The sequence below is a fragment of the Carettochelys insculpta genome, chromosome 2, assembly GCF_033958435.1.
Source record: "Carettochelys insculpta isolate YL-2023 chromosome 2, ASM3395843v1, whole genome shotgun sequence".
Lineage (NCBI taxonomy): Eukaryota > Metazoa > Chordata > Testudines > Carettochelyidae > Carettochelys > Carettochelys insculpta.
The window spans coordinates 25,685,408-25,712,545 of NC_134138.1; the positions used below are offsets into that span (position 1 = coordinate 25,685,408).

Sequence of the window (27,138 nt, forward strand, 5' to 3'; positions counted from 1 at the left end):
CGAACAGTTGGGCGCGGGGGTGACCAGCGGCTCGTGCACCGTGGGAAAGGTGGGACCGGCCCTTGTGGGGGCGGAGCCGCTCATGCGCAGTGTCTGATCCAACCCGGAAGCCGCGGTCCCATTCCTTCGGGTCAGGGTGTCCTAAATTTGAACCCAGCGGCGCTCGGCCTCGCCACCCCCAGGGCCGTTCCGCTGGACGGGGGACCCCTCCGGTTACATGCGGGGGTGCCGGTTGAGTCCTCGGTTGGACATCTAACTGGAAATCGGCGTCCTAACGCACGCGCCCCGCGTGAGCAAAGGGACCGCAGAGGCGAGACGGGAGGGGAAGTGGGACCACAGACTCGCTGCCGCTGTTAGTTGTGACACGGGCAGGGCGTTTGTTTGAGCCGCCGAATCCTTTCCACCTGTTGGTTGTCAGCCAGGGGCGGCTCTCCCCTGACTGTATTTACACCTGCTCTGACTGGGGCTCCGGCAGACAGCTGTGCTGGTAGTCAGGAAAATATCTCCAGTACTTTCCCGAGGCACTGCATTTGGTAGCAGACAACTTGCCCTAAATTCTCTGTCCAGGTTCTGAGGAAGTGGGTCTGCACCACCACAGCTCATCACTTAAAAATTATTTCGTTAGTCTTTAATGTGCTACATGCCTGCTTTCGGGGGCGGGGTGTCAGTTTTCACTTACTGATATGCTTTCCATAACCAATTTGCTGTAACTTTTTATGAGTGACGTACCCAACTATTTGGATTCTAGTAGCCAAACTGTATTAAATTATGTTGTTAAATTTGAGTTATTGCTGATTATATAATCCACGTATGTTTGACTATTTAAATAAACTTTGTAATTGTGGAATAGTAACAGAGAGGTAGCTGTGTTAGTCTGTACTCCAACAAAACAAAGCAGCAGAAATGTAGCACTTTAAAGACTGACAGAACAATTTATTCTGTGATGAGCTTTCCTGGGACAGACCCACTTCATCAGATCAGTTTCATTTGCAATATAGAGTGACATAAGTACAGAGGACCAAAAAAGGAAAAAAAATGTAATAAAAGCTGGCCACAGCCTTACTGTTTAATTTGTGCTAGGCTTGCCAGGGCTAAGCCCTGGCACCTCTAGGCTTGGAAGTTCAGAGCTGTGAGACCACATCAGTTACGAAAGTAAAAAACTTGCTTGAGCCCTGACAGTTCTTTCATTACAAATTAAGCACTGGTCATCCTCAGCTCAACTGCACTCCCCATGCAAGACTGGTGGCACAGCAAATAAAGTGGCCATACCATTTTTGTTGGACTACATTTTACTGATTTCAGTCTAGAGTGCTAAATTCGTGACTGAGAAAGTTATACAGGTTGAACCTCTTTAGTCTGGAACTCTCACCCAGTAACATCCATAATCTAGCATGATTTTGGTTAGCCAGAAAATCACTTATCAGGGTGTGGCCAAATTTCCTGTAGTCCCATAAAGTTTGTTGACAGCCACCAATCCTGTCTCTCAGCATTCTGTGCTGTTATCTAGATGTAATTCACCCCTACATGTCTTCAAAGAACCCAGTATGCAGTGGAAGTATTGATAATGCTGCTAGGCAATACTGATCTCCTGTGGTACAACAAATTCTCTCCTTTGGCACAGGTCAGGTCCCAAGGGTGTCAGACTACAGAGATTCAACCTGTATAAATATGTTTCCTAAAAAGCCAAAATTCAGTATTTGCCAACATTATCTCACATCATCACTATTATTATCATTATCTCAAGAAGTCATTATCTAAGAGGATTTCCAAACTAAACTTTTTATTGCTTATTATTTAAATTTTTTGTTACTTTTTATACTCCTGAGTTAAGAATGTCCATATTGGATCAGACCAATGGGCCAGCTATGCCAGTATCCTGTCTTCCAACAGTTGCTATTCCAGGTGTTTCATAGGGAATAAATAGAACAAGGAATCATCGAGTGATCCATCCCCAGTCATCCACTCCCAGCTTGTGGTTTACAGAAGCTAGGGACACTCAGAGCATGGTGTTGCATCCGTGCCCTCCTGGCTAATAGCCTTTGATGGACCTGTCCTACCTGAAATTATCTAGTTCTTTTTTGAACCTTGTTACAATGTTGGCCTTTGCTGCATCCTTGGCAAAGAGATCAATGCACAGATGACTGTGCATTGTGTGAAGAAATACTTCCTTCTGTTTATTTTAAATTTTCTACCTATTCATTTCATTGAGTGACTCCTGGTCCTTTTGTTAAACAAAGAGGTAAATAACACTTCTGTATTCATTTTCTCCACATCATTCCAGATTTAATAGACTTCTGTCACATCTGTTCTACTCATCTTTTTTCCAAATTGAAAAGTCCTATTCTTTTTAATCCAGTGGTTTTTTCGTGACAGTATGCGATGGTACAGCATATGATTACCTTTTTTCAGAGACTCTGCTGGCCCTGCAGCAGTGTGGGGCAGGGAGGCTGCCATGGGGCTGGGAAGCAGACTCCCTCACTCCACCCGCACCCCACAGCACAGCAAGGTTGGGAGCCAGAGCTGCCACCACCCCTCTGGCAGCTCCAGCCGTGGGAACCCAGTGGTGGGGCGGGGAGTGGGGAAGAGCAAATAGATAACTGCTGGATGATTTAAGGTACCTACTTAAATCCCGCCCCCTTTTTTTATGAAAAAACCCCACTGTTTTAATCTCTTCACATGTGAAATCCATTCCATACACCCTTATAATTGTTGTTGCCCTTCTCTGTACCTTTTCCAATTCCTGCGGATCTTCAACACCAATGTGAAGAGTGCGCTCTTGTATGGATGCAACACCTGGCATACTAAAAAGTCTCCAAAGCACAAGCTACAGACGTTCCTAAACAGATGCCTGAGGTATATCCTTTGCACCTAATGACAAGACTTTGTTGTAAATGAGGAATTTTAGAACAGACCTGGACAAGAACTGCTGCATTGTACCTAGTTTATACATAAGATTTTATCTGTCCTTTAGAATTGTATAGCTAATGCTAGTCAGGCTGATGCAACTTTCTGTTTAGTAATATTTGTCTTAAGCAGCTTATATATATTGTTTAAATTAGTCCTGTACTCTTATTTTTAACTTCTTGAAAATAAGAGTACAGGGCTATTTAACTTTTTATTTAGCAGCACTATATTACTATTAAAATATACCTAAAAGGTGTATTGTTTGAATTGTCTTGAACAATCAGAGCATCAATCATAATCAGAACATGCTGAAAGAAGTGCATCACTGATTACGTGCTCCATTTAATGTGCATGACCGTTACTTTTTCATGAATATTAATATTTGGTCAGTGGTAATAGTAGCTAGAAAACGAAAGTCGTAACAGTAGAAAGAGACTCAATAGCTTTTTGGTTTGCTTTCTTGGTTTGTACCTGTGATAAATTCATTTATACACGCTTATCCCTCTAAAGCAATTCTTTTTATCTTGTATCTTGCCAGTTGTTATATAAATAAACCATCACTAAGTACAAGTCTTAAGCTGGTACTCTCTGTTTGCTATTGATAAGAGTAATAGGACACACCTGATAATCACGCATGGCAATTTTCAGCTTTTGATTTGAAGTCAAATGCAGCACTATCTCCAGATCTAAAAAAGTGGGCTTGCCCCACGAAATCATCATCAGCAACAACCAGGGGCTCAGTGCCTGTGGGTGTCTGATGCCTCCCTATTTCCTTCCATCTTTACCTGTCCAGTGCAGAGTAGCTTCCTTTCTGTAGGCTACCTCTGCACCAATCTGCTATATCATCAACCTATTCTCTGTGGGATCTTCCTTTCCTATGCAAACCATCCATTAAGTGGAGTACCATGGTCTTGACTTTTCATTCATCGTTCATTCTGCAGATGTGCCCGAATAGTTGTGACTTTGCCCTACGAAACCTCATCACCTAATAAATTATTTTGTTAGTCTTAAAGTACTACATGACTGCTTTTTTTGTCAAATTCTTATGTTAGTGAACCAACATCAATGAGTTATTCCTTTGAAAATAACTAGTAAAATACATTGAAATATTGGACAGCTAGAAACTCAAAAGCTCAGACAGCACATTGGTGGGCATAATATAAAAACCTCTTAGATTGCTTAGAGGCATTGTGTTCAAATCACTGAGGATGATTTTCACACTCTACTCTGAAGAATGTGTTGGGGCTATCAGAGCCATGATTAGAAACCAAAAATGACTTTAGTTGAACATGAATGAGATTTTAACCTGCTCTAAGAATAAAACTTTATACAAAGAAAATGCAGCGTTTATCAATTTAATATTTTTGTGCAACATGGGAGCCTAAAATTAAGTTCCTTTATAAAAGTCATCTAATTTTCAGATGTGCTGAGTTTCATTTTGGATTCTGTAGAAATGTGCCTGTTTTTTTTCTGGCTTGTGCTTTCAGTTCCTTGGCCACCCATCTGCCAACTTGCCTCAGAGTTGGGGCTTCAAGGCTATTAGAAGCCACAACTCCAGCCCAACCCCATCTGGAGCCCGGGCTCCATTTCTTTTCACAGAGAATTTCAAAATCTTGGAGATCCCTTCCAAATCAGAATGAAACCAGATTTCAAAATATCAAGACCCTCTGTGAAACAGAATATCTTTCTTTGCCCAGCTATAGTCGTTTTTGTGTTTTACGGTCTGCAGATGTGATGTTGTGCCCTGTGACTTTATTATTCAATTTGTTTCAAGTAGGTAAATCATCCAGCAGTTATATATTTGCTCTTCTTGAAACCAAGAACTGAGCATTCTTATAGCACATTATTTCTGTTTTATTTTCATGTTTTGTGGATTGTGTGAAGGGTGTTTTAGCATTAAATTCTTTAAGCAAGTAGCAGCGATGGATGAAAAAAAGATGGATCCCAAGAGTATGGCCATATTCTCATTTTGCCCTGAAGATGGACTTGTTATCTTACATAGACCAGGACAAGCAGATCCAGGACACATGGACACAGGTACTTGTAAGGAGTGCGATGGTAGGACATCAGTCCTAATGAAGGAATCTGAAAACTGTGTTTTGTAGAGATGCAAATAGGAAGAGTTGTTTGGATGTATATATGCAAGTGTAAACGGGGTGTGTATATGTAAATAGTTGCATGTTTGCAAAAGCTGGTGGGAAGCAGGAAAAAGCAGTGGTGTTTCGCCTACTGTAAAAAAATTGTAAGTCGCATCTACATCTAGCCTGCTACTTGGAAGTTGCAGGCACAACTTCAGAGTAGCGCACGTCGCATCTACTCACGCTGCGCACTACTTTGAAGTTGAAATTGACGGTAGGTGCGGAGACATTGAAAGCGCTGTCCCCAGGAGAAAATGGGAATAGCGTACTACTGCGACATCTAACGTCAAAAAATGACACGTGTAGACACTCCGCATCCCACTCCTTTGAAATAGCGGTGTCCGCCTGGCGGCAATCAGCTGGGACGCGGAGATATGCTGTCCAGCCCCTGCCAGGCTTATGGTCTGTGCACACGGCGACTCTTAAAGCCCCACAGACACGGAAACCCCGTGGCAGGAAGCTGAGAATGTGCAGGCAGCAGCCATTGCATGTGCTGTCCCTGCACGCCCCAGCCAGACCCCCAACAGCCGACAGAGAGGGATGGCGACTAGCCAGCCCCCTGAGCACCCGCAGGGCTCCCCCTCCGAGCCATTGCAGGGCTGTCAAGCCTCCACCCGGGGAGCAGCAAGTGCGGTCCCTCCTTGGGACCTGCTGGGACTCTGGGGTGAGGAGGTGGTGCTCCATATGGTGGGGAGCAAGCGGTGGAAAGCAGCCGCCTTTGCCTGGCTGGCCAATGGCCTGACAACCTGGGGTCATCCTGCCTGCACTCCTACCCATGTCCGCAACAAGGTCAAGTAGCTGCGGCAGGGTTACACCCGGGCTCTGGACTCGTTCAGCCGGTTGGGAGCCACCCCTGTCGCTTGCCCCTATTACTGGGAACTCAGAGCCATCTTGGGCTCCCAGGACACTTCCTCCCCTGCCATCCATCCTGGACACTGTGGCTGAGGAGCCACAGCAGGTCCCAGAGCTGGAGCCAGACCCAGACCCAGAGGCCAGCCCCACCGCATCAGGGCTGCAGCCGGAGGTGGGTACCGAGGCAGAGTGGTCCAGCGAGGAGAGGGAGCTGGTCATTGACCTGCCGTCACACACTTCCAGCCGGGCATCCGCCCTACGGGCTTTCCCTGACCACAGCAGTGGACCCTTAGCTACATGCCCCACAGGGCACACAGCCCCGGGGCGTGGGTCAGGGGCACCATACACAACCAGGGGCGCCTGACACCCCCGGCAGACCCTGGCCCGCCCAGACAGACCACGGCCCCAGGACAGCAGCACAGCTGCCAGTGCCTCTCAGCACCCACTCCCATGGACAGCGCTGTGCCTTGCCCCCCGGGGGGGCCACCTGCAGGGCCACCGCATCCAGTGATGGGGGACAGGGAATGGGGACCCGGCACCGACGGGCTTGGTACTCACAGCCTTTTTCTCTCTTCACCCTGTTTCAACAGCCCCACCATCCAAGGGCCAGGAGAGCATGGCGCCATGCATGGTCCCAGACAGCCTTCCGGAGGTGGCAGGCAGCAGCCGCAGGGAGGAACCACCTGTGCCGGAATGGGCCCACTCTCGCCGGAGCCAGAGGTGAATAGCCAGGGACCCCTCGTGGCTGCTGCCCTCCAGCACCAGGTTGAAATCGTGGAGCAGCACCTCAGCTTTGAGGAGCAGAAGGTTGCCTGGCGCTGGGAAACCTGGGCAGCATTCATGCATACCTTCAACAACCTGGCAGCCTCATACCGGGAGCTGGTGGCCCGACTGCCCCCTCCCATTGGCCTCCCTGCTGCCCCTCCTGCTGTGTCCCCACCTGACATTCCCCCCCCCAGCGAGGAGCCTTCTGGGCCTGAACGCCGGCCCCAGGCCAAGCCACAGCCTTACTTGCCCATGCTCCCTGCTCCCACCCAGCCTTGCTGTGGACCCCAGATGGGGGGTGGGGGTGGGAACCAGAGCTGCAGGGGGTCGCTCCCCTCTACTACCGCCCCAGAGTGATGGGCCAACAGCCAGGCCATCCAAGTGCCCCCCCATGTCAATAGTTGACCCCCCATGTAAATAGTTTTCATCAGTGTTGTTTGTTAAATATAAGTTCTATTCAAAGGTTCACTAGTTTCAATATATATACAGTTTTATTTTCCTAAACCTCTGTGTGTTGTGTGCTCATTGTGGGGGTAGCATGCGGGGGTTGGGAGGCATGTTCAAGAGGCCTGCAGGGGGTGGCCAGAGTAGCGCTCCCTGGGACCTCTGCTCAAAGTACCAACGCAGGGCCTCCCATATGTGGATCCTGTCTTGGTGGACCTGGGGGCTAGGGGCAGCAGCTCGTTGGGGTAGCACATGCCGGCCTCAACCGCCCACCCATGCCCAAAGGCCTCCCCCTTACTCTCCATGATATTGTGGAGTATGCAGCAGGCATCCACGACCTGGGGGACATTGATGACTCACCACAGCCTCTTCAGGTGGCCAAAGGTGCGCTCAACCACCTGGCAGGTGTGGTTGAGCTATCCATTGAACCGCTCCTGGTTGGTGGTGAGGTGGCCCATATACGGCCGCATGAGCCAGGGCTGGAGCAGGTAAGAGGTGTCGGCCACCAGGCAGAGGGGCACGGTGGTGTCCACAGCAGGATCTCCCTCTGGGGGATGTAGGACCCCACCTCCAGCCAGTGGCACAGGTTCGAGTTGTGCAAGACCCACGCATCATGGGTGCAGCCAGGCTAGCCCACATACACATCCTAGAATTGGCCCCAGCTGTCCACCATGGCCAGCAGGACCATGGAATGGTAGCCCTTCCTGTTGATGAATTGTCCCCCACTGTGCTCCGGGGTGCAGATGGGGATGTGGGTCCCATTGAGGGCCCTGAAGCAATTTGGGCACCCCAGTGCAGCGAAGCCTGTGATGGCTGTGTCCAGGTCCCCAGTGGGGACGACCCTTGGCAGGAGCAGGGTGTTCAGCACACAGACCACCTGCAGAGAGGGGACATAGGGACCTATGAGGGTGTGAAGCGTGTGCCCAGCCCACCCCAGGCCCCCACCCCAGCCCCCCTCCCATGTCCCCACCTGCCAGTGGGTGCATGCCTGGGCCTCCTTACCTCCATCATGATGACCCCAACTGTGGCCTTGCCCACGCCAAATTAGTGCCCCATGGAATGGTAGCTGTATGGAGTGGCCAGCTGCCAGACAGCTATCACGACAGTCTTCTCCATGGGGAGGGTGTGCCACATCTGGGTGTCCCGGTGTCTCAGGGAGGGGTCAGCCATTGGCAGATCTCCATGAATGTCTGCCACCTCATCCAGAAGTTCCGGAGCCACCAGTCATCATCCCACTCCCCCATGATGAGTTGCTCCCACCACTCAGTGCTGGTAGGGACACTCCAGAGTCACCACCCGGGGAGGGGGCAGGAGGACCCGATGGTTTGGGACTGGGTAGGGCTCCCCTTCCAACAGCTGCTGGACAGCCACCCATGCTGCGGCTAGCAGGGTGCCTGCTCCCCTGGTGGTGGCCAGCAGAACGTGGAGCTGCTGCTGCTGCTGCCTTATATCCGTTCCTGCGGGCACTCTTTCTGTGGGGCTTGTGGCAACTCTGCAAGTCGAGTGTGTTTGGCAGGGGCCCTTTAAAGGAGAAGCTTGCTGTCACCCCGTCTGCAGCCTTTCCTGGCCCCTTATCTCGAAAGGGGACGCTTGTATGTGTAGACACTCTCTTTCCACATCCGGGGCGGCCCCTTTCAATGTGCTGCATTGCTATTTCGACGTTGCACGTCAACGGCACCAGCCCCGGCGCATGTGTAGACGCTACGCATGAAGGTAGGGTCTTTTGAAGTCTACTTCAAATATATGTAACTTATTTAAGAACAGGTTAGATAAATGTCTTTCAGGGATGGTCTGGACAGTATTTGGTTCTGCCATGAGGGCAGGGGGCTGGACTCGATGACCTACACACGTACTCCTCCCTCTCTGTCCCAGAGCCACCTGCACACTGCAAAACAGATGACTGTGGTGAGTGGGAAGCACTAAGGGAAGCTGAGTTAAAGCCAAATCCCACTAAGGCTGTGTCTACACTTGCCCCCAACTTCAAAGGGGGCATGGTAATCAGGGCCATGGGAGACTACTAATGAAGTGCTGCCGTGAATATGCAGCACTTCATTAGGCTAATTTTCCCCCTGCAGCAACTTGAAAGCACCAAACCTCGAAGTGCTGGCATGTGTGGGCTCAAAGGGACTTCAGAGTAGCCCAGGCACTTCGCAGTGTCCACAGCTACACGCATGCCACCACTTGGAAGTTTGACACGTTGAAGATGCCGCAGGGGAAAATTAGCCTAATAAAGTGCTGCATATGCACTGCAGCACTTCATTAGCAATCTCCTGCGGCCGTGATTACCATGCCCCCTTTCAAGTTGGGGGCAAGTGTAGAGACAGCCTAAGTGTGTGGTAGAAAAAGAAGGAGCTCATTACCCACACAAGTGGGAGAACAGAGAAGGAAAGGGAAGCAGAAAGATGTGGGGTAACAGAGCACAGCAGCCCCACTCCAGGCTGCCTCTGAGAAATAAGCATGGAGACAAAAGAAGATTGTAATTGCTGGAGTTTAAGAGTTGGTAACGTAAATTGGGTTTATGAGTTTATGGACAAGCCTAGTTGCAGATGAATTGAAGTACACCTGTTCAGAAAAAAACGAATGCCTAGAGAGACTGCACCAGAACAGCTGACACCAAACAGCAGGCAGCCTCCTGGCTCAGAAATCCTCAAGCCTGACTCTCCAATAAGTTCTGTGCCCACAAAGCATCCTTTCTGCTGCTGCTGCTGCTGCTGCTTCTGGTGGTCAGAACAGCTTTTGTTGACTTCTGCTGGTTTTGTGCAGCCCATTGGCTGGAGTTCTTGTTTTTAACATGGAAAGACTTAATTGCTCTTTCCATTTATCCAGAAAGAAGGGTACACTCACCAGGCCCACCGACAGGGAGCGGGAGAGACAAAGGGGGAAGTTGCCTGGGGCCCAGAGATACTGCAGCAGTGGCAGCAGCTGAAACCCCTGCCCTTTAAATCATTGCTGGAGCACTGCACAGCATGGTCCGCACAGCACTGATGACTGGCAGGAGTGGGGATTGCCGCGGTACTCGTGGCTCTGAGGGCTGGCCTCCCCACGCTTCCACCTTAGCCACTGCCCCTTCTGAAACTGTGGAACAGGACTCCCCTCCCCACCCCAGCATCTTGCCAAGGGGCCCATCAAGGTTGTTGCCCCCCGTCACTCACCAGCTTTAGCCGGGCTTATGAATGTCTTTGTATCAAAAAGACACGGTGGGAGAGGTAATATCTTCTGTTGAACCAACTTCAGTCCAAGCAACACAGAATTCTTCGTCATCTCTGGAAAAGATCCTAAGAATGGCACTGCTAAATATTGGAACAAACTGGTATTTTATCATAAGCATTCAGTGCATATTCCTTGGGACCAGTTGAGTTCGAGTGTTCAATTAGTACCCAGGTAGTCATAGGACAAAAGTGGGGAACAGTGGGTTACAGGTTGTTGTCAGAAGCCATAAATCCAGTGTCTTTATTAAGTGTCTAGCAAAGTTATGAATTTAAGACTCCAAGCTCATCTTTTGAAAGCATTGTGCAGGTCTCAATTGCATCATAAATTCACTTGATGACAGCCATTAACAACTCTGGTATAAAACCCTGCATCTCAGCCCTGCCCAGTTGTCCTAATAGAGTTTTAAATGTCAATACCCTGAATAATATCCCAACCAGAAAGAAAGAATTTGAAAAGTTAAAAATTATACACACAGCTATTTACATAACGATTTTCTGTCAGGACATTTTTTATCACCAACCCAAATCAATTTTACTTGCATCCGAATCTTGGAGCTTTCCAATGCTTGCCCAATTTCCTTTCCAACTGGGAGTGCCTGCTTTCAATAAGGTCCTGGAGAGTCTATTGATTCTGTGGAGTCTGCTAGATGGGAGAATCCTCACCCATTCTGCTCTGTTGAGTTCATCAGTATTACACATCTTGTTACCTCTGCTTCCACCACTACATTCTCAGCTGAGATTCTGTCCCTCTAGTACCTTCTCAGGCAGTCGTAATGTTTGTTTGTCAATACTAGCCCCAATCTGTAAATGCTAACATCTAATGTCTAATCTGAGAGTGATTCTGAAACGTGTAGATTAAGAAAAGTGCTGTCACCGGGGCCATTTGAACTGTGAAAATGCTAAATCCCTTTCTGTTGATCACTGAAATTTCCTTGTCCAAACTGTGCAACAAACTCACAAAGTTGACAAACCTACAAATAAACTTTCTAGAAAACCCTGAGCATCTGTGAGTGTCTGAGATGGGAGCTGGACACCTTTATGCAACCTCTATTTTCTTTTTATTGGTGGAAACCCTCTCCTCACTGATTGCGTGAGCCCGATGGGCGTTAAAACTCTGGGAGCTCACCTTCCCCCTTTCTCCCTTACAGTTTCTTTATATATTGACACTAACTAGGTCCACTTGTTCGCATATGCAACTGTGGTTTCCTTTTTACTATTGGTTGGTTGCAAAAATATTGAGAAAATAAATGGGAATCTGCTCCTGCTTCAACTCTGCAAGAATTTTAAAAAATAAGATTTCCCGAAGACCTTTGGTCTTAAAATAGGTATCAAACACTCCCCAGTCTTCCTCTGCTGGAAAGCTAGTGTAGCATATCATTGTTAGTATGGTTTCTGCTCTAGGAGGTAGAAGAACAGTCTGTTTACTTTCAAACCAGTTGTGTATACATCACTTGTTCTGTCTAGGCCATGCCTTTTGAAGGCATTTCCATAAACTGAACTTGTAAGGTACTTTTCCTGGTATTCATTATACCATTATTAGCCATAATGAAAAGCCAAACCGATTATTACCTCATCCACTGTCTTAGCTACATAGAATTTTTCTCAAATTGCAGAGGTCCAATTTTCAAACCCACTTTCCCTGATTTTTGGATGGGTATGTGATCCCTAGTCACTCTCTCCTTTTGAGACCAACTGGCCAGTTCAGTTTTGGATCTCTTATTCCCTGGCATTATTAGTAGAGCTGACAATTAATCACATTTAACCCAAGAAATTGACATTATTTTTAATCATTAATTGACCAGTGTTTTAAATCATTTGACAGCAGTGTTCCTTGTAAGCTGAGCACTTGGGCAGCTGCCCAAGAAAGATTCAGGTGCCACCCAGCTGGTTAGCAGAGAGCACATCGCCACCCACAGTGGGCAACGTGTGTGTCTACTGGTGGTGCATATCTCCGCATGCCTTTGTGCACATAACAAAATTTATTCTGCCCATGGATAGAAAAAAATTAGAGGGACCACTCTTTGCCAGCCCTAATTATTAGCATGCCTGCTCTAATAACTGATATGTCTGAGACAGTAGCCCTGTGAAATTGACAGACCTGGTTACCATTCAATAGCCAAATTCCCACAATTGTTTATCTGGAGCTGTTTAGCCAGATGTAAATAGAAAATGTGTGGCATATTCTTGTATCTCCAAGTGCTGAGCCTTCAGCTTGGGGTCTCCCCATTTCTGAAACTGTCTGTCTTCAGTAGGCACTTGTGAAGTTCTATCCACTTTAAATTGATAACAATCCCTTCCAAGCCTTTTTTTCCACAGTATCAGCGTTTAACTGAACAGCTTGCTCTAATGTTTGCATTGTTGCCAATCTCCCGTACTTGTTTTACAAACCAAATTTAACAGTGGCTCCTAACATTCAGAAATGACATGAACCAGACTGGAATCCTCTTTTCTATAATGCATAGGAGGCACAAAGCTGTACTTACAGGGCTCTTGGTAACCAGCTCCCCTCTTCTTCAGCAGCAGCTGTTTCTTTCTCTGCTATGCAACCTCAAGGAAGGATTCAAGTTCTGAGGTGCATTTCACAGCTTTGTGAAGTGTCATTGGCTTCTTTTCACTGACCTGAACCAGCAAGTCTGAGTCCAAATACATATCGGTAAATTTACTGGTACACTGCTAATTTATGTTGGAAGTGCTAATTTGCATAGGGATATGCCAAGAAAACAAGTCTCCACGGGTCCTCTGCCAGTTCAGGTGGTCTGTCTTCCTTCCCACTCCTTTTAGTCCGTAGTTATGCACTGACCTGCTCAGATTGATGGCTGTCTCCAACCCATATGTCAGGAGCTAATCCCAGATGTAGATAACTCAGTCTCTTCTCTGTGCGCAAGTTATTCACCGACAAAGCTGGGGCACTCAAATTGGCTTCTAGAAACTCACATCTCTGTTCATCTCTCCTACCATAGATCATTTGAATTATGACATCATATTAAGCCAAATAAGCCTCCCAGGAAGTTTCCCCCTCAAAGATAGCGGTCTTATATTACCTGAGCTGGGACAATCTAAGCTCTTGCCTCTGAGGGTTACAAACATGGAAGAAAGTGCTGTAAATGTCCTGATTTAACCAAGTTCTCTAGAGCTCTGGCTACACTGCTGCCATATTTCAAAATAAAATATTTTGAAACACCTATTTCAAATGTCTTATTCAAAATAACACAACTATGAACAAAATGTAGCTATTTTGAAATAGCATTTCTGGACGCATAGCGCTATTTCAAAATAGTGCCATTGGAGCCCATTAAGGCTTATTTTGAAATAGCGCTATTCTGGCTTACTAGCGTATATTTCAAAATAGCAGTTTCAAAATAGACATTATTCCTCCTGAGTTGAGCGTTACCAATTTCAAAATAACACACCCACTTTTTTGTTTTTATTTCAAAAGAGTGTGTGCGTAGTTTAGATGCTAGCAACGTTATTTTGAAATATCAGCTGTTATTTCCAAACAGTTCTGTAGTGTAGCCATAGCCTAGCTGGCCTAATTCCCCATGGAGACACCAACTTTCACTGTGATCCACTATCCTATACATTCCTTCTCAAACTGAATGTTTAGCTCCCTAAGATCTGGCTCAATTCATTTGTGCTAACAAGTTCCAACAGGCCAAAGTTTCCTTATCTCCTCTATTTCCTGAAAAGTCTTTTTGTGCATGATCATGAAGTTGCTGATCACTTCATCTCCCCAGCCCAGCCTGGGAATTTTACAGTGGGAACTCCCAACCCACCGGGAGAATTTGTAGCTGTTGCTCAAAGAGATTTTCTCTCTCCATGCTTTATGGGAAGTCTCCAAATTTTGTTCTCCTCCCTCTTGCAAAGTCTCCAGATTTTGTTTTAAATCATTTTGGGCATCTTTGATTTCTGCAAGAATTTCCATTATTTTTTTCCTTTGGTTGAACAGGAATATTATTTCCCGCCTTGAAACTCTATGCCACTGTCACACTAAAGTTGACCCTTTGCCTGTGCAATTAGCCAATATTCAGGACCTTGAAAAGTTGTTTCCATTTGGAGGGAGAAATTGATTATACCTCCTGCTTTATTCTTTAGCACAATCCTGCTTATTAACCAAACATGTAAGCACAGTCATGTTTCCATGAATACAGTAGAAAGAAACAACAGCAGGCATTTTCCTTGCTCAAAAATCCTCAAGCCTGTCTCTTCAATGAATTCTGTGCCCAAGAAGCTGTGTGTCTCTCCCCTCCTTGGGGTCATCCTCACTCGGGGTCTTGCTTTCTGCTAGCTCTCTGCCTCTTATGTACTTCCTACTAACCTTGTTGTCCCCCTTCTGCCATGTAGAGAGTCCTATTTATAAAGCTTCATGTGCTGTGAATTTCTAATGTCCATCTCAAGTGGCCCAGCTTCTATGGAGCTGTGTGACCCTTGACTCCAAGTTGCTCTCAGTCTCATTAAATCAGTGGTAAGTAGAAGTGGTTATATTAATCACATCAGCCCTTCACATTCCACTGCTACTGGATAGGAGTAGGAAATTGGTTGGCGCAGGCCGTCATTGGGGCTGGGGATAGAAAGAGCAGCCATACCCCCATCCCAACAGTTTGAGCACTGCACCTGTGTGGACCTGGCTGCAGAACCTTGAGTGTGGATTCAGTCTCTTGTGTGCTGGATCCCAGTTAGAATCTCTTCATCTTTTATTGTTTGTTAATCACATGACAATATTTTTAAGCATTGCCCTTACCTCCCATATAAACTAAATCCACAAAATGACTGTGGGTATAGTGCACAGCTGGATTATTTTGCTCACTAATACCATGTATACACATTCAAAATGGATATTTGCATGCACAATACAGCTGTGTACGATTCAATCCACTGATTGGTCCTCCATTTTACTTACTATTCTGCTGACACCAATGAAATTAATGGCCTCTTAGGCTGTACCTACCCAGGGGCGATTAGCAGTGCAGTGAGTGTATTCAATTCTGGTACATGTACATACAGTTCAGCTATTAAGTTCTTTGCTTTTCTCTCTCATAGTGCTCCCCCACTTACTGGGTGCTGGCTCACTTTGGGAGGAGCTCTCGAAAATATTGTGGCAGAAGTAGAGAGCTGCTAAATTGCTCATGCAATGCCAAGTGTTCAAGGTGTCCTTTGAAATTAACAAAGAGGAAAATGTATTACAATCTGGTGCATACCTTGAAAGATGAATTGCCACAATTTATTAAATTCTGGACACAAATGTTCACTGTCACAGTTTACTGTTAACTTTTTGAGTGTATTCAAACATGGTTAAAGTCTTTACAGAATGTGTCGCAGTGCAATGGTAGCTGATTAAATCTTTAAAACATGTCCTGGTATTTAAGAATGACCACACTGAATAGCAAATAAATACTGATGTTCCCAATGATACTGCTAAAGCCTGTAATACATTCTCTGTACATGCACTGAATTTGGGTTTGGTTGTTATTTTAGGATGTCCTGTATCTTAAATCAATCACTTGGATTTTTTTAGAACTATTGTAAATGCAAATTAATTTATATTAACTGCCTTATTGTTCCTTACCTCCAATTTCTTTCTGCTTATATAGCTATCCTCAGATGGGGCCTGATCCAGCAATTGTATTACATTTGAACCTCTGTAATATGGGTTTCTGTAATCTGAGAACACCCATGGCTTGGATCCTGGCAGGGGAGGATGAAGTGGTTCTGAGTGCTACTGCTTCCCTTTCTCTCCTGGCTGCGGGAATGGCAGTGCAGCAAGGTGCAGGCCTGGAGGCCCTCTCAAACCCCTCATCTCCACCCCAGAGCACTCATGCACTGTTCCTCCCTCGCAGGCTCTGCACTCCCACCGCCAGTGCTCTTCACTATTGCGATCACACAGGGTGCGGAAAATTCTATAATCCGGCATAGCCTATTTCTCAAGGTTGCCATATTACTGCAGTTCAAGTGTGTTTGTATGACTGTGGTGCCTAGGAGCCCCAGTCATGGACCAGAGCTCCATAGTACTAGGTGCTATACAGAATTGCCCCCCAAAGCGTTTATGATCTAGGATCATGGGTCATGATTTAAGCTAAAGATGCTGTGCATTTCAATGGGTCAGACCCAATGTTCCCTCTATTTTTCTCCATCCATGGGCAGAATAAATTCTGTTATGTGCACCAAGGCATGTGTGGCTGTGCACCACCAATAGCAACACATGTGGGTGGCTGGGGATGCTCAGCTAATCAGCTGGGCAACCTCGAATCTCTCCTGGGCAACTGCCCGAGTACTCAGTTTACACGGAACACTGGTCAAACCCACTGTGAATTGACAGCACGGATCATCCTTATTTAAATGTTTAGAAAGTACATATTGGCAATTACCATAATTATATATTTTAAATAATAATTTTTAAATGAAACAAAAAAGCACAGCTAACACAGCTACCTCTGATACTAATTTTTAAATGGTATGACTGATGGCTCAATCCCATATAGTGCTGATTCCCTGCTGCAAGCCACATCCAAACTTGTGCCCCTTGCAGGATTAACTGCTACATTAGATAGATGCACACAACCCCCATCTATAAATAACTCATATTACGATAATGTCAAAAGTTATTTATTAATCCAGGAACTCTCAGGGCGGGGATACTATGTAGAAACTATAATAAAACTCGACTTTTGCAAATACTTATCTTATTGAACAACAAAGCAGTGGTATCCTCCACACATTCAAAAATGGGCAACTTCCATGTAAGTAATTATTTCATTTGGATTGTATTTGTGCACCATCAGTTTAAATGCAATGATACGTATGTCAATAAGGATTTCAGATTAGAAGTATGCTTTTATATGTATTGTGGTTTTGTTGTGTTTGTGATCATTTTCACGTCATTGCATGTCTGTGTAAAACAGTAGGTATTATTCAGGTTCTGATTGGTTTAGTAGTGAGTATAACTCAGTTAAATAGATGGGATACTGTAGAACTTAAAAAAATACTCCACAAAGGAAGTGTTAAGGAAAAGCTCATTTTAACCCTATGAGCTTGTGTATGTACTTTCTGGACACTAAAAGAACTCCATAGGGATGTAGGCCAACACATCCGATGATAGAGGCCAACAGTTTCAAACTTTGGCTAAATTTGTCTTTAGGTGACTAAGTAGTAATTTACAAGTGCTTTGAGTATGGCACTGTACTCAACAGGACCTGAATCAAATCCATAAATTGAAACGTCTTAGAATTACTGTAAGGTTTTGACTGACAGAATTTTGGCTGAAATTTCCATGCTCAGATTTCCAATATTAGCCATCTAAATGCATGTTTAAGCACTGCCTACTGAAGGTAGGACAAGAAGTAATCAGCTTAATATGCAGAATAGGAGATTTAAGTTGAATAGTACAGTAAGGTGGAGTCTCTATCTATAGACATAGTTAAGAACTGGAAAAGATTACCAAGGGAGGTTACCGAGTCCCAATCATCAGAGATTTTTAAGAACAGCCTGGAAAAAATCTTGCTAGGGTTCACCAAGAGAAGCAGTTTTCACTTTGTGAGTCATGAGTAACCCTGTTTAATGGGGTTGCTTGAGCTGGAATTAGACATATGGGGGATACTGGGGTCAAAGCCCAAACACCAAGCCCGAAAGCCCATCTCCACCACAACACACACATATGCCACCTTGGGGATCATATGATAATTTTTGTTATCAGAAAGTGGGCTCCATGCAATGAAGTTTGAGAACCTCTGACCTAGAGGTATTCCTGCCTCAGTATGGTGACGGGATGGGCTAGACAACTTCCTGAGGTCCTTTCCCGCCCTGTCTTTCTATGAGTCTGTATTTTGCTAAGAACGTCAATGGGAGCTGCAAGTGCTCAATACATCTGTTAATTAAGCAGCGTGTATTGTAATAAAACATATTCTGCTTTGTATTTATATTTTTGAAATTAACAAATTACCACAACATTTATTTCTGCTGCTGCGTTTTCTTACAGAGTTAAGTTAAACTCTAATAAAAAGCATCCTTGTAACTAATACAGCTGCAGTAGATTCTCTTTAAAGAGGTGTAATACTTAATTACACTATTTTAAATAACATTACTGCAGTTCAAAATTTAGAGCCATATTCTGGCACATGCTGAGCATTTGCAGCTTTCATAAGGCCATATGCTGGGGTCTTTAACTTGTTATTTTCTCAGCCAAACACCCATTGGCCTAGACCAGTGATGGGCAGCCTGTGGCCTGCAGACACCCCACTGGCCCCTTCCCTACATGTCTCTGATGCGCCCAGCATAGGACCCCTGCAATTCCTAAGCTTCCCCTTCCCTCCCAGCACTTTCAGAGTAGCACTAATCTCCTGATCTGTGCCCATCTCCACTCCTTCTCCTCCCTCCCCTATACAGAACACCATGACTCAGCTGTTCACAGCATTCCAGCTCTGGGAGGGAGGGAGTAGGAGGAGCAGGTAAGTGTGGGGCTCCGGTGCCCCACTGTGCAAGAGGCACAAGAGGGAAGAGGGGCACATAGGGGGCTGCAGGTGGAACCCCAGTGGGCTTTGGGCTGCTGCGGCCTACTGTGGTAAAAGAGGGCCACTCATGCAGCCCACTCACAATTCCTGATTGCCCATCCCTGGCCTAGACTGTGCTGTTTGCCCAATGCCCTCTGTGGGAGCCAGTGCACAGCGTTCAGAGAGCTGATGAATCAATGCCATTAGGAACTGCCGATTCTTGCTTTGGTATGTCAGTCTCATTCCAAAAGGTTGTGTAAACATCTTGGGGAAATGGTCCCTCCATCTCCACATTCCTTTCTGGGCCATTTGTTCCCTGGGGAATCAAGAAGTAAGCAGACCTTGTTCACAGGGGTTGCTACGTCAACCACTCTTTGCACAGGCCGCACAAGGTGAGGGCAGGGAGGCTTCCTGTACACACCCAGTCTCTTCACTATACACACACTCCTGCACAACCGTGAAAGGGCAGATTACTTTTTTTTTCCTGAGTAAGGTGAGCCTAAAAGATTGATCCTGCTTTGCTTGAAGTAAATGGAAAACTCTCAGTAGGAACAATAGAAGGCCCATGTTGTTTAAGAACCTCATGACTTGGCCCATTTACACCAATGGGAAATGCAGTGCTCAGAGGTGCTAGAACTAGGGGTGCTGAGGGTGCTACAGCACCCCCGGGCTTAAAGTGGTTTTCATTATATACAGGTGTCCATGCATCCCACTGCATAAATTGTTCCAGCACCTCTGCAGGTGTTCAGCTTCCTTTGGGATTTGGCTCCAGGAGACTGAAACTGTCTTGGAAACATGCTCGACCTGATTCTGAGAACCTCTTCTGGAGCACCTGTAAAATCTGTAGCCCTAAATAAAAAGTTTTAAGCCAATAGTTTGTTCTTCACCTGTTTCTACATCTCACCATATTTTTCATTCATGCTTTGTGTTGTGTTTTTTAACTCCCCAGAGCAAGTCGTACAGCCTTACAGAAAAAGTGCGGGATTCAACAGTAGGGACGGTCAGTTTTTCAGCAGATGAGCCAGTAAGCATTTTTTTATGAAGGGTGCAAAAGGGCACACTTTACTACAGCATGTGCTGCACTGGCCTCAGACTGACTACTCTGGACTCTGCTTTATGCATTATTCTCTCTCTTCGATTAAGGCTGAGACAAGTAGAGCTGGGCGAGAACCTAAATTTCCATGGTTTCAAATAGTTTTCCCATTGTAAAACAAAACCGACCCAAAAAAGATTGAAATTTTCCACAAAATGAAATTCTAAAAATATTAATTTGGGGGGTCAATCAAAACAGCTCCATACAATGGAATGCTCTTCATAAAGCAAAACATTTATGCCCAGCTTCAAGCTTTAACTTCTTACACTTCTTTTAAATGTAAAAAATTAATTTCATGTTGGAAAGTTGCTTTTAAAAGAAAAGTCAAAGCATTCCATTCCAAATATATTGATATGGGGCATTATCAAAGTGCTTAATTTCAGGAAAGGAGAATGCAATTTTTTCAAACTACATCATTTTTGACAAAAAGGGCATTTTTATTAAAAAATATGTTTCAGTGAAAATTTTCTGGCCAGCTCTAGACATTACCTTTCGTTCATTAAGCTACTTTGGTCTATAAATCGGCCTGAACCAAAATTTCAGATTCCAGATCCTGAGACTTCAGTTCAGCTTCATTCTCTGGACAGGATCTGGTTCGTGCTTCTACAATTGACACAAAACCCTGGATCTGAACCATCTCATGTTTTAGAAGGTTCAAAGTCTATAACTGTTTCCTTCTTTCGCAATCTTGTATCCTCAGTGTTATCTATCCATTTGATTTCTCTCTTAATTGCCCCAAATGGAATCAGATGGACATGGTGGGTGAGAAATCATCTTTGGCACAAAAGATATTACCTCTGCCACCTTATCTCTGTAATATTCCAAGACTGATGTAGCTCCCACAACACAGGATTTATCAAATGGAATCAATCAGTCTAAATTCTGCATGTATGTTCTGCTGCCAATAGAAGGGCTTTGGAGAAGGTTTCAGGATAATCAGAAAAAGCGTTCTGACCATTTGAAAAACTAAGACATTTTCACTTTTGTAAAATTGGGTTAAAGATGATTTTTCTGAATGTCATCTCTCAAAAATCCCTTAGCCAAGACACTCTGGAACATGTTTATTTTGTTGTTCTCAATGATTTTTTGTGCCTTTGAATAACTTGGGGAAGGGTCAGTGATTCATTTTTAATTTGACCTATTTTTTGAGAATCGTAGGGAGTCCTATGAGGTCTCATTTCTGACTGTAATTGCTATTAGGCTTCCTCAATCCCAGAGGACTCTAAACAACATGAAGGAGAGGGAGAGTCTGGCAGGACAGGTAGTTTAAAATCATCCAAGTACCAACCACATGTTTGTATAGACAAGACTCAAACTTTAACAGCACTATCTCAAGACACAGGTCTAAGGTGAGCTAACAACAGATATAAATTTTTGAAGAATTCTTGGTATAGTAGTGAAAACACTTAAACTTTGTCTGCTATAACACTCAAACTGGTCAATCTATGCCTTTGCTCATAAAGGCCATGTCTACACTACAAAAATAACTTTGAATTTGCTTACTTCAAAGTCCAAGGCATAGTCAAGTTATGAGAATATGGTTATGTCCCATCCACACAACAAATTTTAGCCATGTCATAACCAGATCAGACACAATCCATGCTGTGACTATTTCCCAATACTCAATAATATTTGTAATCTCCTGGATCATTTCGAACAGTATGAAGAAAATGCCTACCATTGTTTCACTGGGAAACATGCCTGTAATCTGTTGATTTGATAGTTTTGATATGATCTCACACGGTCAACAAAATCTTATGGTCCCAACAAATTACAACAATGCAGGAAATGATTATCTAATCTAGCAATAATCATAAAAATGCCATAAATTGAGCAATGATTCACCCCATGTTGTTTTAAGTGAATGTTTTAAAAGCCCAGAGTTGTGTCAAAAACGTATCTTTAGACTTTGCTCACTTCAGTTTATAGGCATTGTGAAGACTTCTTTAATACTACCTTCTGGGCAAATGTGTAATTTCCATGGGGTTAGGAATACTTATCTGTTATCTCAAGAGTATATGATGCAGTACAACATTTTAGGAGGGCTACCCTACTGAAGGAGACTGTCATGTCATGTGCGATGCACAGGATTTAGAGCACAAACTCTTGAATTCCAATTCCACCTTTGTATCTGACTGAGGGTATGTCTATACTTAACTGTGAGATCAACCCATTCAGGGTTGATCTTCCAGAGGTCAATTTTTCACTTCTGGTAAAGACATGTGAAATTGATCTCTCTGTGGTTGGCAGTCGACCCCCTGTACTCCTTCTCTTGCAAGGAGTAGGGGAGGTTGATGGGAGAAATGCTCCATCAACCTCCCTCAGTGAGAATAGACCTTAAGGTCAGCTGTAGATATGTTGATTCTAGCTATGCAGTTGCCATAGCTAGAATTGTTTATCTGCAGTTGACTGTCAGGTCTAGTATACACTAAGCCTTAGTTGTTGGCCTGGCGGTTCACTTAACCTCTGTCTCAGATTCCCCATCCATAAAACTGAGATGATGATTTGTCACTTACAGGTGCTCCAAGGATTAATTAGTTAATGTACTACAGTGATTAAAAGATTAAAGTTTTAGTGCAGCAGCCAGTAGTTCTCAGACTCTGACTGAGTACTCCAAAGTGGGTTGTGCCACAAGCCAAGGGTGGTGTTAGACTTGCTAGGAACTGATGTTGAAACTGAAGACTACGCACTGCTCCCAACCCCTCCTGGGGCTGAAGTTCACCCATACCCTCTGCTCAGGGCTGAAGGCAGGACTCCGGTTCAGGCTTTCATCCACTCTGCAAATTGTTCAGTAGTTTTTGTTGTCAGAAGAGATCAGAGTGCAATGAGAACCAAGAGCAATAGAATTCTGTGTCAATAGAATTGATACAGGACGAGGGCAGGGGGACATATTCTGACCATCATTCACAAATTCATATTGTGTCTGCTTGCCATTAAATTTCTTCCTCACAGGAAATATATTTATTCATTTATGTTTTTATGAAGCCTGTAAACTGGCTTGATAAAGGCATGGGGCTCGTTCTATTTAAATACGGGCAGATACTCAGCCAGCACTCTCTCATCCAGCAACATTCCTTGTCCAGTAGGACAACAGATGTTGCTGGACCAGAGAGCACCTGCATGAGAGAGCTCCAACTGCTTGCGGACCCCTGCTGGTGGCAGGCAGCTGCACTGGCAGCTGCCTCTAGGGTGCCCTAAGGACAGCCCTGGGGAGCCGAATCAGGGAGCCTCTTTACAGGGAGCCCCAATGTGAGGAGCCCAACCAAGTCAGGGAGCATCTGGACTATGGGCCCCTGCCAGCAGCCCCACAGCAGTGGGGAGCCTAGCCAGGGCTAGGGAATCTGGCAGTGCAAGGAGGGGAGCAGGCTGGGGCACAGACCCCGCCAGCCACCCTACAGCCATGGGGACCCTGACCAGGGCTGAGGGAGCCTGTCAGCCCAACAGCAGGGAGACATACCACCAGCATGCACACCACCAGCAACCCTACAACCACAGGGAACCCAGCTAGTGCCTGGGGAGCCTGGCAGCCGTGCAGCAAGGAGCCTGGCAGAAATGGAGCCCTCCCTCAGGCAGCCAGGGGCCAGGGAGCCTGCAGTGACCAGGAGGGAACCACAGCCAGCAGACTCACAGCCCCTCACAGGGCAGCCAGGAGGCCTGACCTCCCCTCGTCCAGCAAATCCACTCCTTTGGGACCATTCATGTCCCCAGGGTGCCCGACAAGGGAGGTACAACCTGTATTATTTTAGTCATTTGAGCTACAAATTAACTACTAATGCTAGTCTGCACCCTATGGGTCATAGTTTATAGACATGAATTATAAACTCTTCAAGAACTGGAAATAATTTATTAGACGCCAAGATATATTAGCTAATGACTTGCCTAAAGTCTGTTGAAAGATGAAATGACAGATGACAATTAAATATAAAATCTAGCTACCTATGTTATCAGTTTTATGGCAGTCGTGTAGGACAGATTCTCAATTGCCTTTGCCTTGGATTGACATTTACAATATAAATGAAGAGTGGAAGCAAAGCCATGACAAATCAGAATGTTGGCATTTTACAACCATTACGCTCTCTCTTTCCCTGCTGAAAATGATTACAAAAATATGCCGGGCAATGGGCAACCACCCCCTTGAGTTCAATGAACTATGAAACAATGGCATCATTTCACAAGTCCATTGATTGTGTTCTGTCCTCAGGTACACGGAAGTAAATATGAAACCACATGAAGTTGCCCTTTAGAACAGTAAATGAGAACAAAGCTTGGACACACGATTATAGAAGCCCTGAAAGTGGTTTATGGCTTGTTGAATTCTAGCCATGGGAAGGTTTTACTTTGATAACAATCATTTCAGGCTAGATATACAAGCTTCACTTTTGTTGGGGAGCAGTTACTCTTCATCAGGACTACTGACAGGAGTGTAGTATCAGAGAGGTAGCCATGTTAGTCTGTATCCTCAAAACCAGCAAGAAGTCCTGTGGCACCTTATAGACTAACAGATATTTTGGAGCATAAGTTTTCATGGGCAAAGACCTGCTTCATCAGATACATGTACTGAAACTGCCCACTCATGCATCTGACAAAGCAGGTCTTTGCCCACGAAGCTTATGCTCCAAAATATCTGTTAGTCTACAAGGTGCCACAGGACTTCTTGTTGTGACGGGAGTGAACGTTCACGAACAGGAGTGAGCTGCACAATTGACACAGGATTCTGGACACACTGGGCCAGAGGCTGCAGAGCTCTGTGCCTTCCACTTCCAGAGCTGCACTTCATTTTGGGGCAGGGATGGGATGTGTCAGGGCAGGAATCTACTAAGCCCAATTATTTTCTGATGGAATGTCTCCTACCAGCAGTGTATGTGCAAGGGGTCCCCTCTCCTGCAAGTTAGCTGAGGCCAAGACACAAAGAACCAGGGAGACATGACTTCAGAGCCATTTTATTCTCTTCACGTGGTCACACCCTGCAGCAGTAGGATGCTAAGCACCTTCTGAGTATCAGAGACACATGGTTTGGCAATTTATCTTTTTCCAACAAAGAAATAATTTTAAAAAACTCAGTCCCAGTTGCTGCATCACATCAAAATGATAAAGCCCAGCTCAGCAATCCCTACCATGGTGGTTCTCAACCAGGTGTACATGTCCCCATGGGGGTACACCAAGGTCTTTCAGCGGGCACATCAGCCCATCTAGAAATATGCCTAGTTTTACAACAGAATACATAAAAGCCACTAGTAAAGTCAGAGAGAGATAACCGTGTTAGTCCGTACCCTAACAAAACACACAAACAGTCATGTAGCTTTTTAAAGACTAACAAAATAATTTATTAGGTGATGGGCTTTCGTAGGACAGACCCACTTCTTCAGATCTGGAAATTCTGATGAAAGTAAATTGTCACAGTGAGAATTTTACAGAAAGATAAAAAGAAAAAAAACTAAATGAAAACTGACAAATCAGCTACATAGGACAGAAGGAGCAGGGGCAAAGGGTGGGGAGCATGGGAAAGAAAATTACTTACTGCAGGTGTCTATTAAGTTAAGTGACTTGCCTGAGATGACTACGAATATCAAAGATGGGAAAACTGTCCTTGTAATGTATAAGGTAATTGCTATTGCTATTGAGACCTAAGCCCAAAGTGTCAAACTTGAGAATGAACTTCAGTTCAGACGTCTCATTTTGTAATCTGATGTTAAAGTCTCTTTGTTTTAGGATGCAGATTTTCAGGTCTTTAATGCTGTGGCCATTGAAATGGTCATTGACAGGTTTATGTGTATGCAGATTCCTGATATCTGATTTGTGTCCATTCATTCTTTGGTAAAGTGATTGTCTTGTCTATCCAACATACATAGCAGAGGGGCACTGATGGCACATGACGGCATATATAACATTAGTGGAGGTACAGGAATATGAGCCCCTGATTGTGTATAGTCAGTAAAATCTAAAAGTTCATTCAAGCAATTATTTATTTCTACTGCTTCATATGCCTTACACTGAAATGTAGGTACAATATTTCTGTTCCATTTCATCTGTTTAATAATAAGATGTTAGAAAGTCAGCAAGTTTTCAGTAGTAGTCTTCTGTGATGTTGTTGAATGTGTTTGTAATTAATTTTTAAGTGAGGTGTAACCTGGTGTTATGCAAAACAAATCTGACTCCTGAAAAGGGTACCATAATCTTGAAAGATTGAATGGCACTTGTTTCAAAATCTCAGATTACCCTAAAACCAGGTTTCTCAACCAATGGTATACAAGAGAAGTCTGGGGGCATTTTTTTTTGAAAAGGGAGTACCTTATTAAAAAGGTTGAGAAACGCTGCTATAGCAGAATAATAGTAGACAAGGACTATTTAGAATAATCGTATTTCTAAACATATTTATTTTGAAAAGGGGCATGTAGCCGCTGTTATCCCAGATATGGCATGTTGCCAAGGCAAATACATCCTTACTTGGGAAGAATAAGCAAATGAATAGTATCTTTACTGGGGCCTCTTCTTTTACTACCTTTTACGTTATTTTATTGCCTCTTGTTAGCATTTTATTATCTGTGCTAACCAGAGTCCTTGCAACTTATGGGCTTGAGGCCCCTTTCCTCACTGCAACGTGTCTTGTGTTGTCACACCTGTTTAAAGTGAGTGTATAACACAGCCATTCTCCCTGGACAGTTTATCTTGTCTACAATGCTCTCCTAAAATATCAGTCACGTGGAACGAGCTATTCCAGTGAAGATGCACCTTTGCCAACGTAACTGTGTCTGCGCTAGACTTCTACCACCATAGCTACAGCAGTCAGATCACACCTCCTCCCACCCTAACAGAAGTCTGTAAAGTAGACCTAACTTTGGCAGCCTTAGCTTGCACCCTCTTTTTTCTCACTTTGTAAGATGCCAGGCAGTGGCTAATCGGAGCCCTCACATTCCAACTAGATATCATAGGCTGAAGTGGATGCTACACTGGAAACAAAATTGTATGGGAGCATTACAAACCATATGAGCAGATAAATTAACTCATCCTTAATTACCATCTGACAAATATATATATAATATCCAACACACATAACATGTGTTAATGAGTCATGTTTTATTAACAATTGTTATTGTTGGCGATCACTTAAACAATGGTATTTGGAGATAAGGAAATAAGAAGGAAGATCAGTGTAGATGGGATTGAACTAGAGAACATAGAGAAGTTCACATATCTGGGAAGCAACATAAGATATGATCCAGACTGTAAGAAGGACATAGCGACTAGACGAGCGA

At 44.7% G+C, this 27,138-nt stretch overlaps 1 protein-coding gene and 2 long non-coding RNA genes across 5 annotated transcripts in view; 2 read left to right on the forward strand and 1 right to left on the reverse strand.

Annotated features, from left to right (window-relative positions):
- The first annotated feature begins 116 nt into the window (after positions 1–116).
- LOC142008434 (uncharacterized) lies at positions 117–7,142 on the forward strand. Its single transcript, XR_012644143.1, has 4 exons — positions 117–2,239; positions 2,768–2,853; positions 4,789–4,941; positions 6,485–7,142. It is a non-coding gene; the product is annotated as an uncharacterized LOC142008434 (long non-coding RNA).
- A 44-nt stretch (positions 7,143–7,186) lies between these two features.
- The window catches only part of LOC142009134 (uncharacterized), an 85,446-nt gene continuing 65,494 nt past the window's right edge, over positions 7,187–27,138 (reverse strand). For 2 of the 3 annotated variants that reach the window (XR_012644355.1, XR_012644354.1), the window contains one exon: positions 9,416–10,378. This is a non-coding gene — a long non-coding RNA (uncharacterized LOC142009134). Of the gene's footprint in view, positions 7,981–9,415; positions 10,379–27,138 lie in introns of those variants that run through there. The other variant, XR_012644356.1, reaches the window with a different exon arrangement.
- Positions 19,066–27,138, forward strand: part of ANXA13 (annexin A13) — a 31,478-nt gene continuing 23,405 nt past the window's right edge. Inside the window, exons 1-2 of the mRNA XM_074986635.1 lie at positions 19,066–19,123; positions 19,668–19,816. Of these exons, the coding sequence (XP_074842736.1) occupies positions 19,066–19,123; positions 19,668–19,816 (207 nt within the window). The remainder of the gene's footprint in view (positions 19,124–19,667; positions 19,817–27,138) is intronic.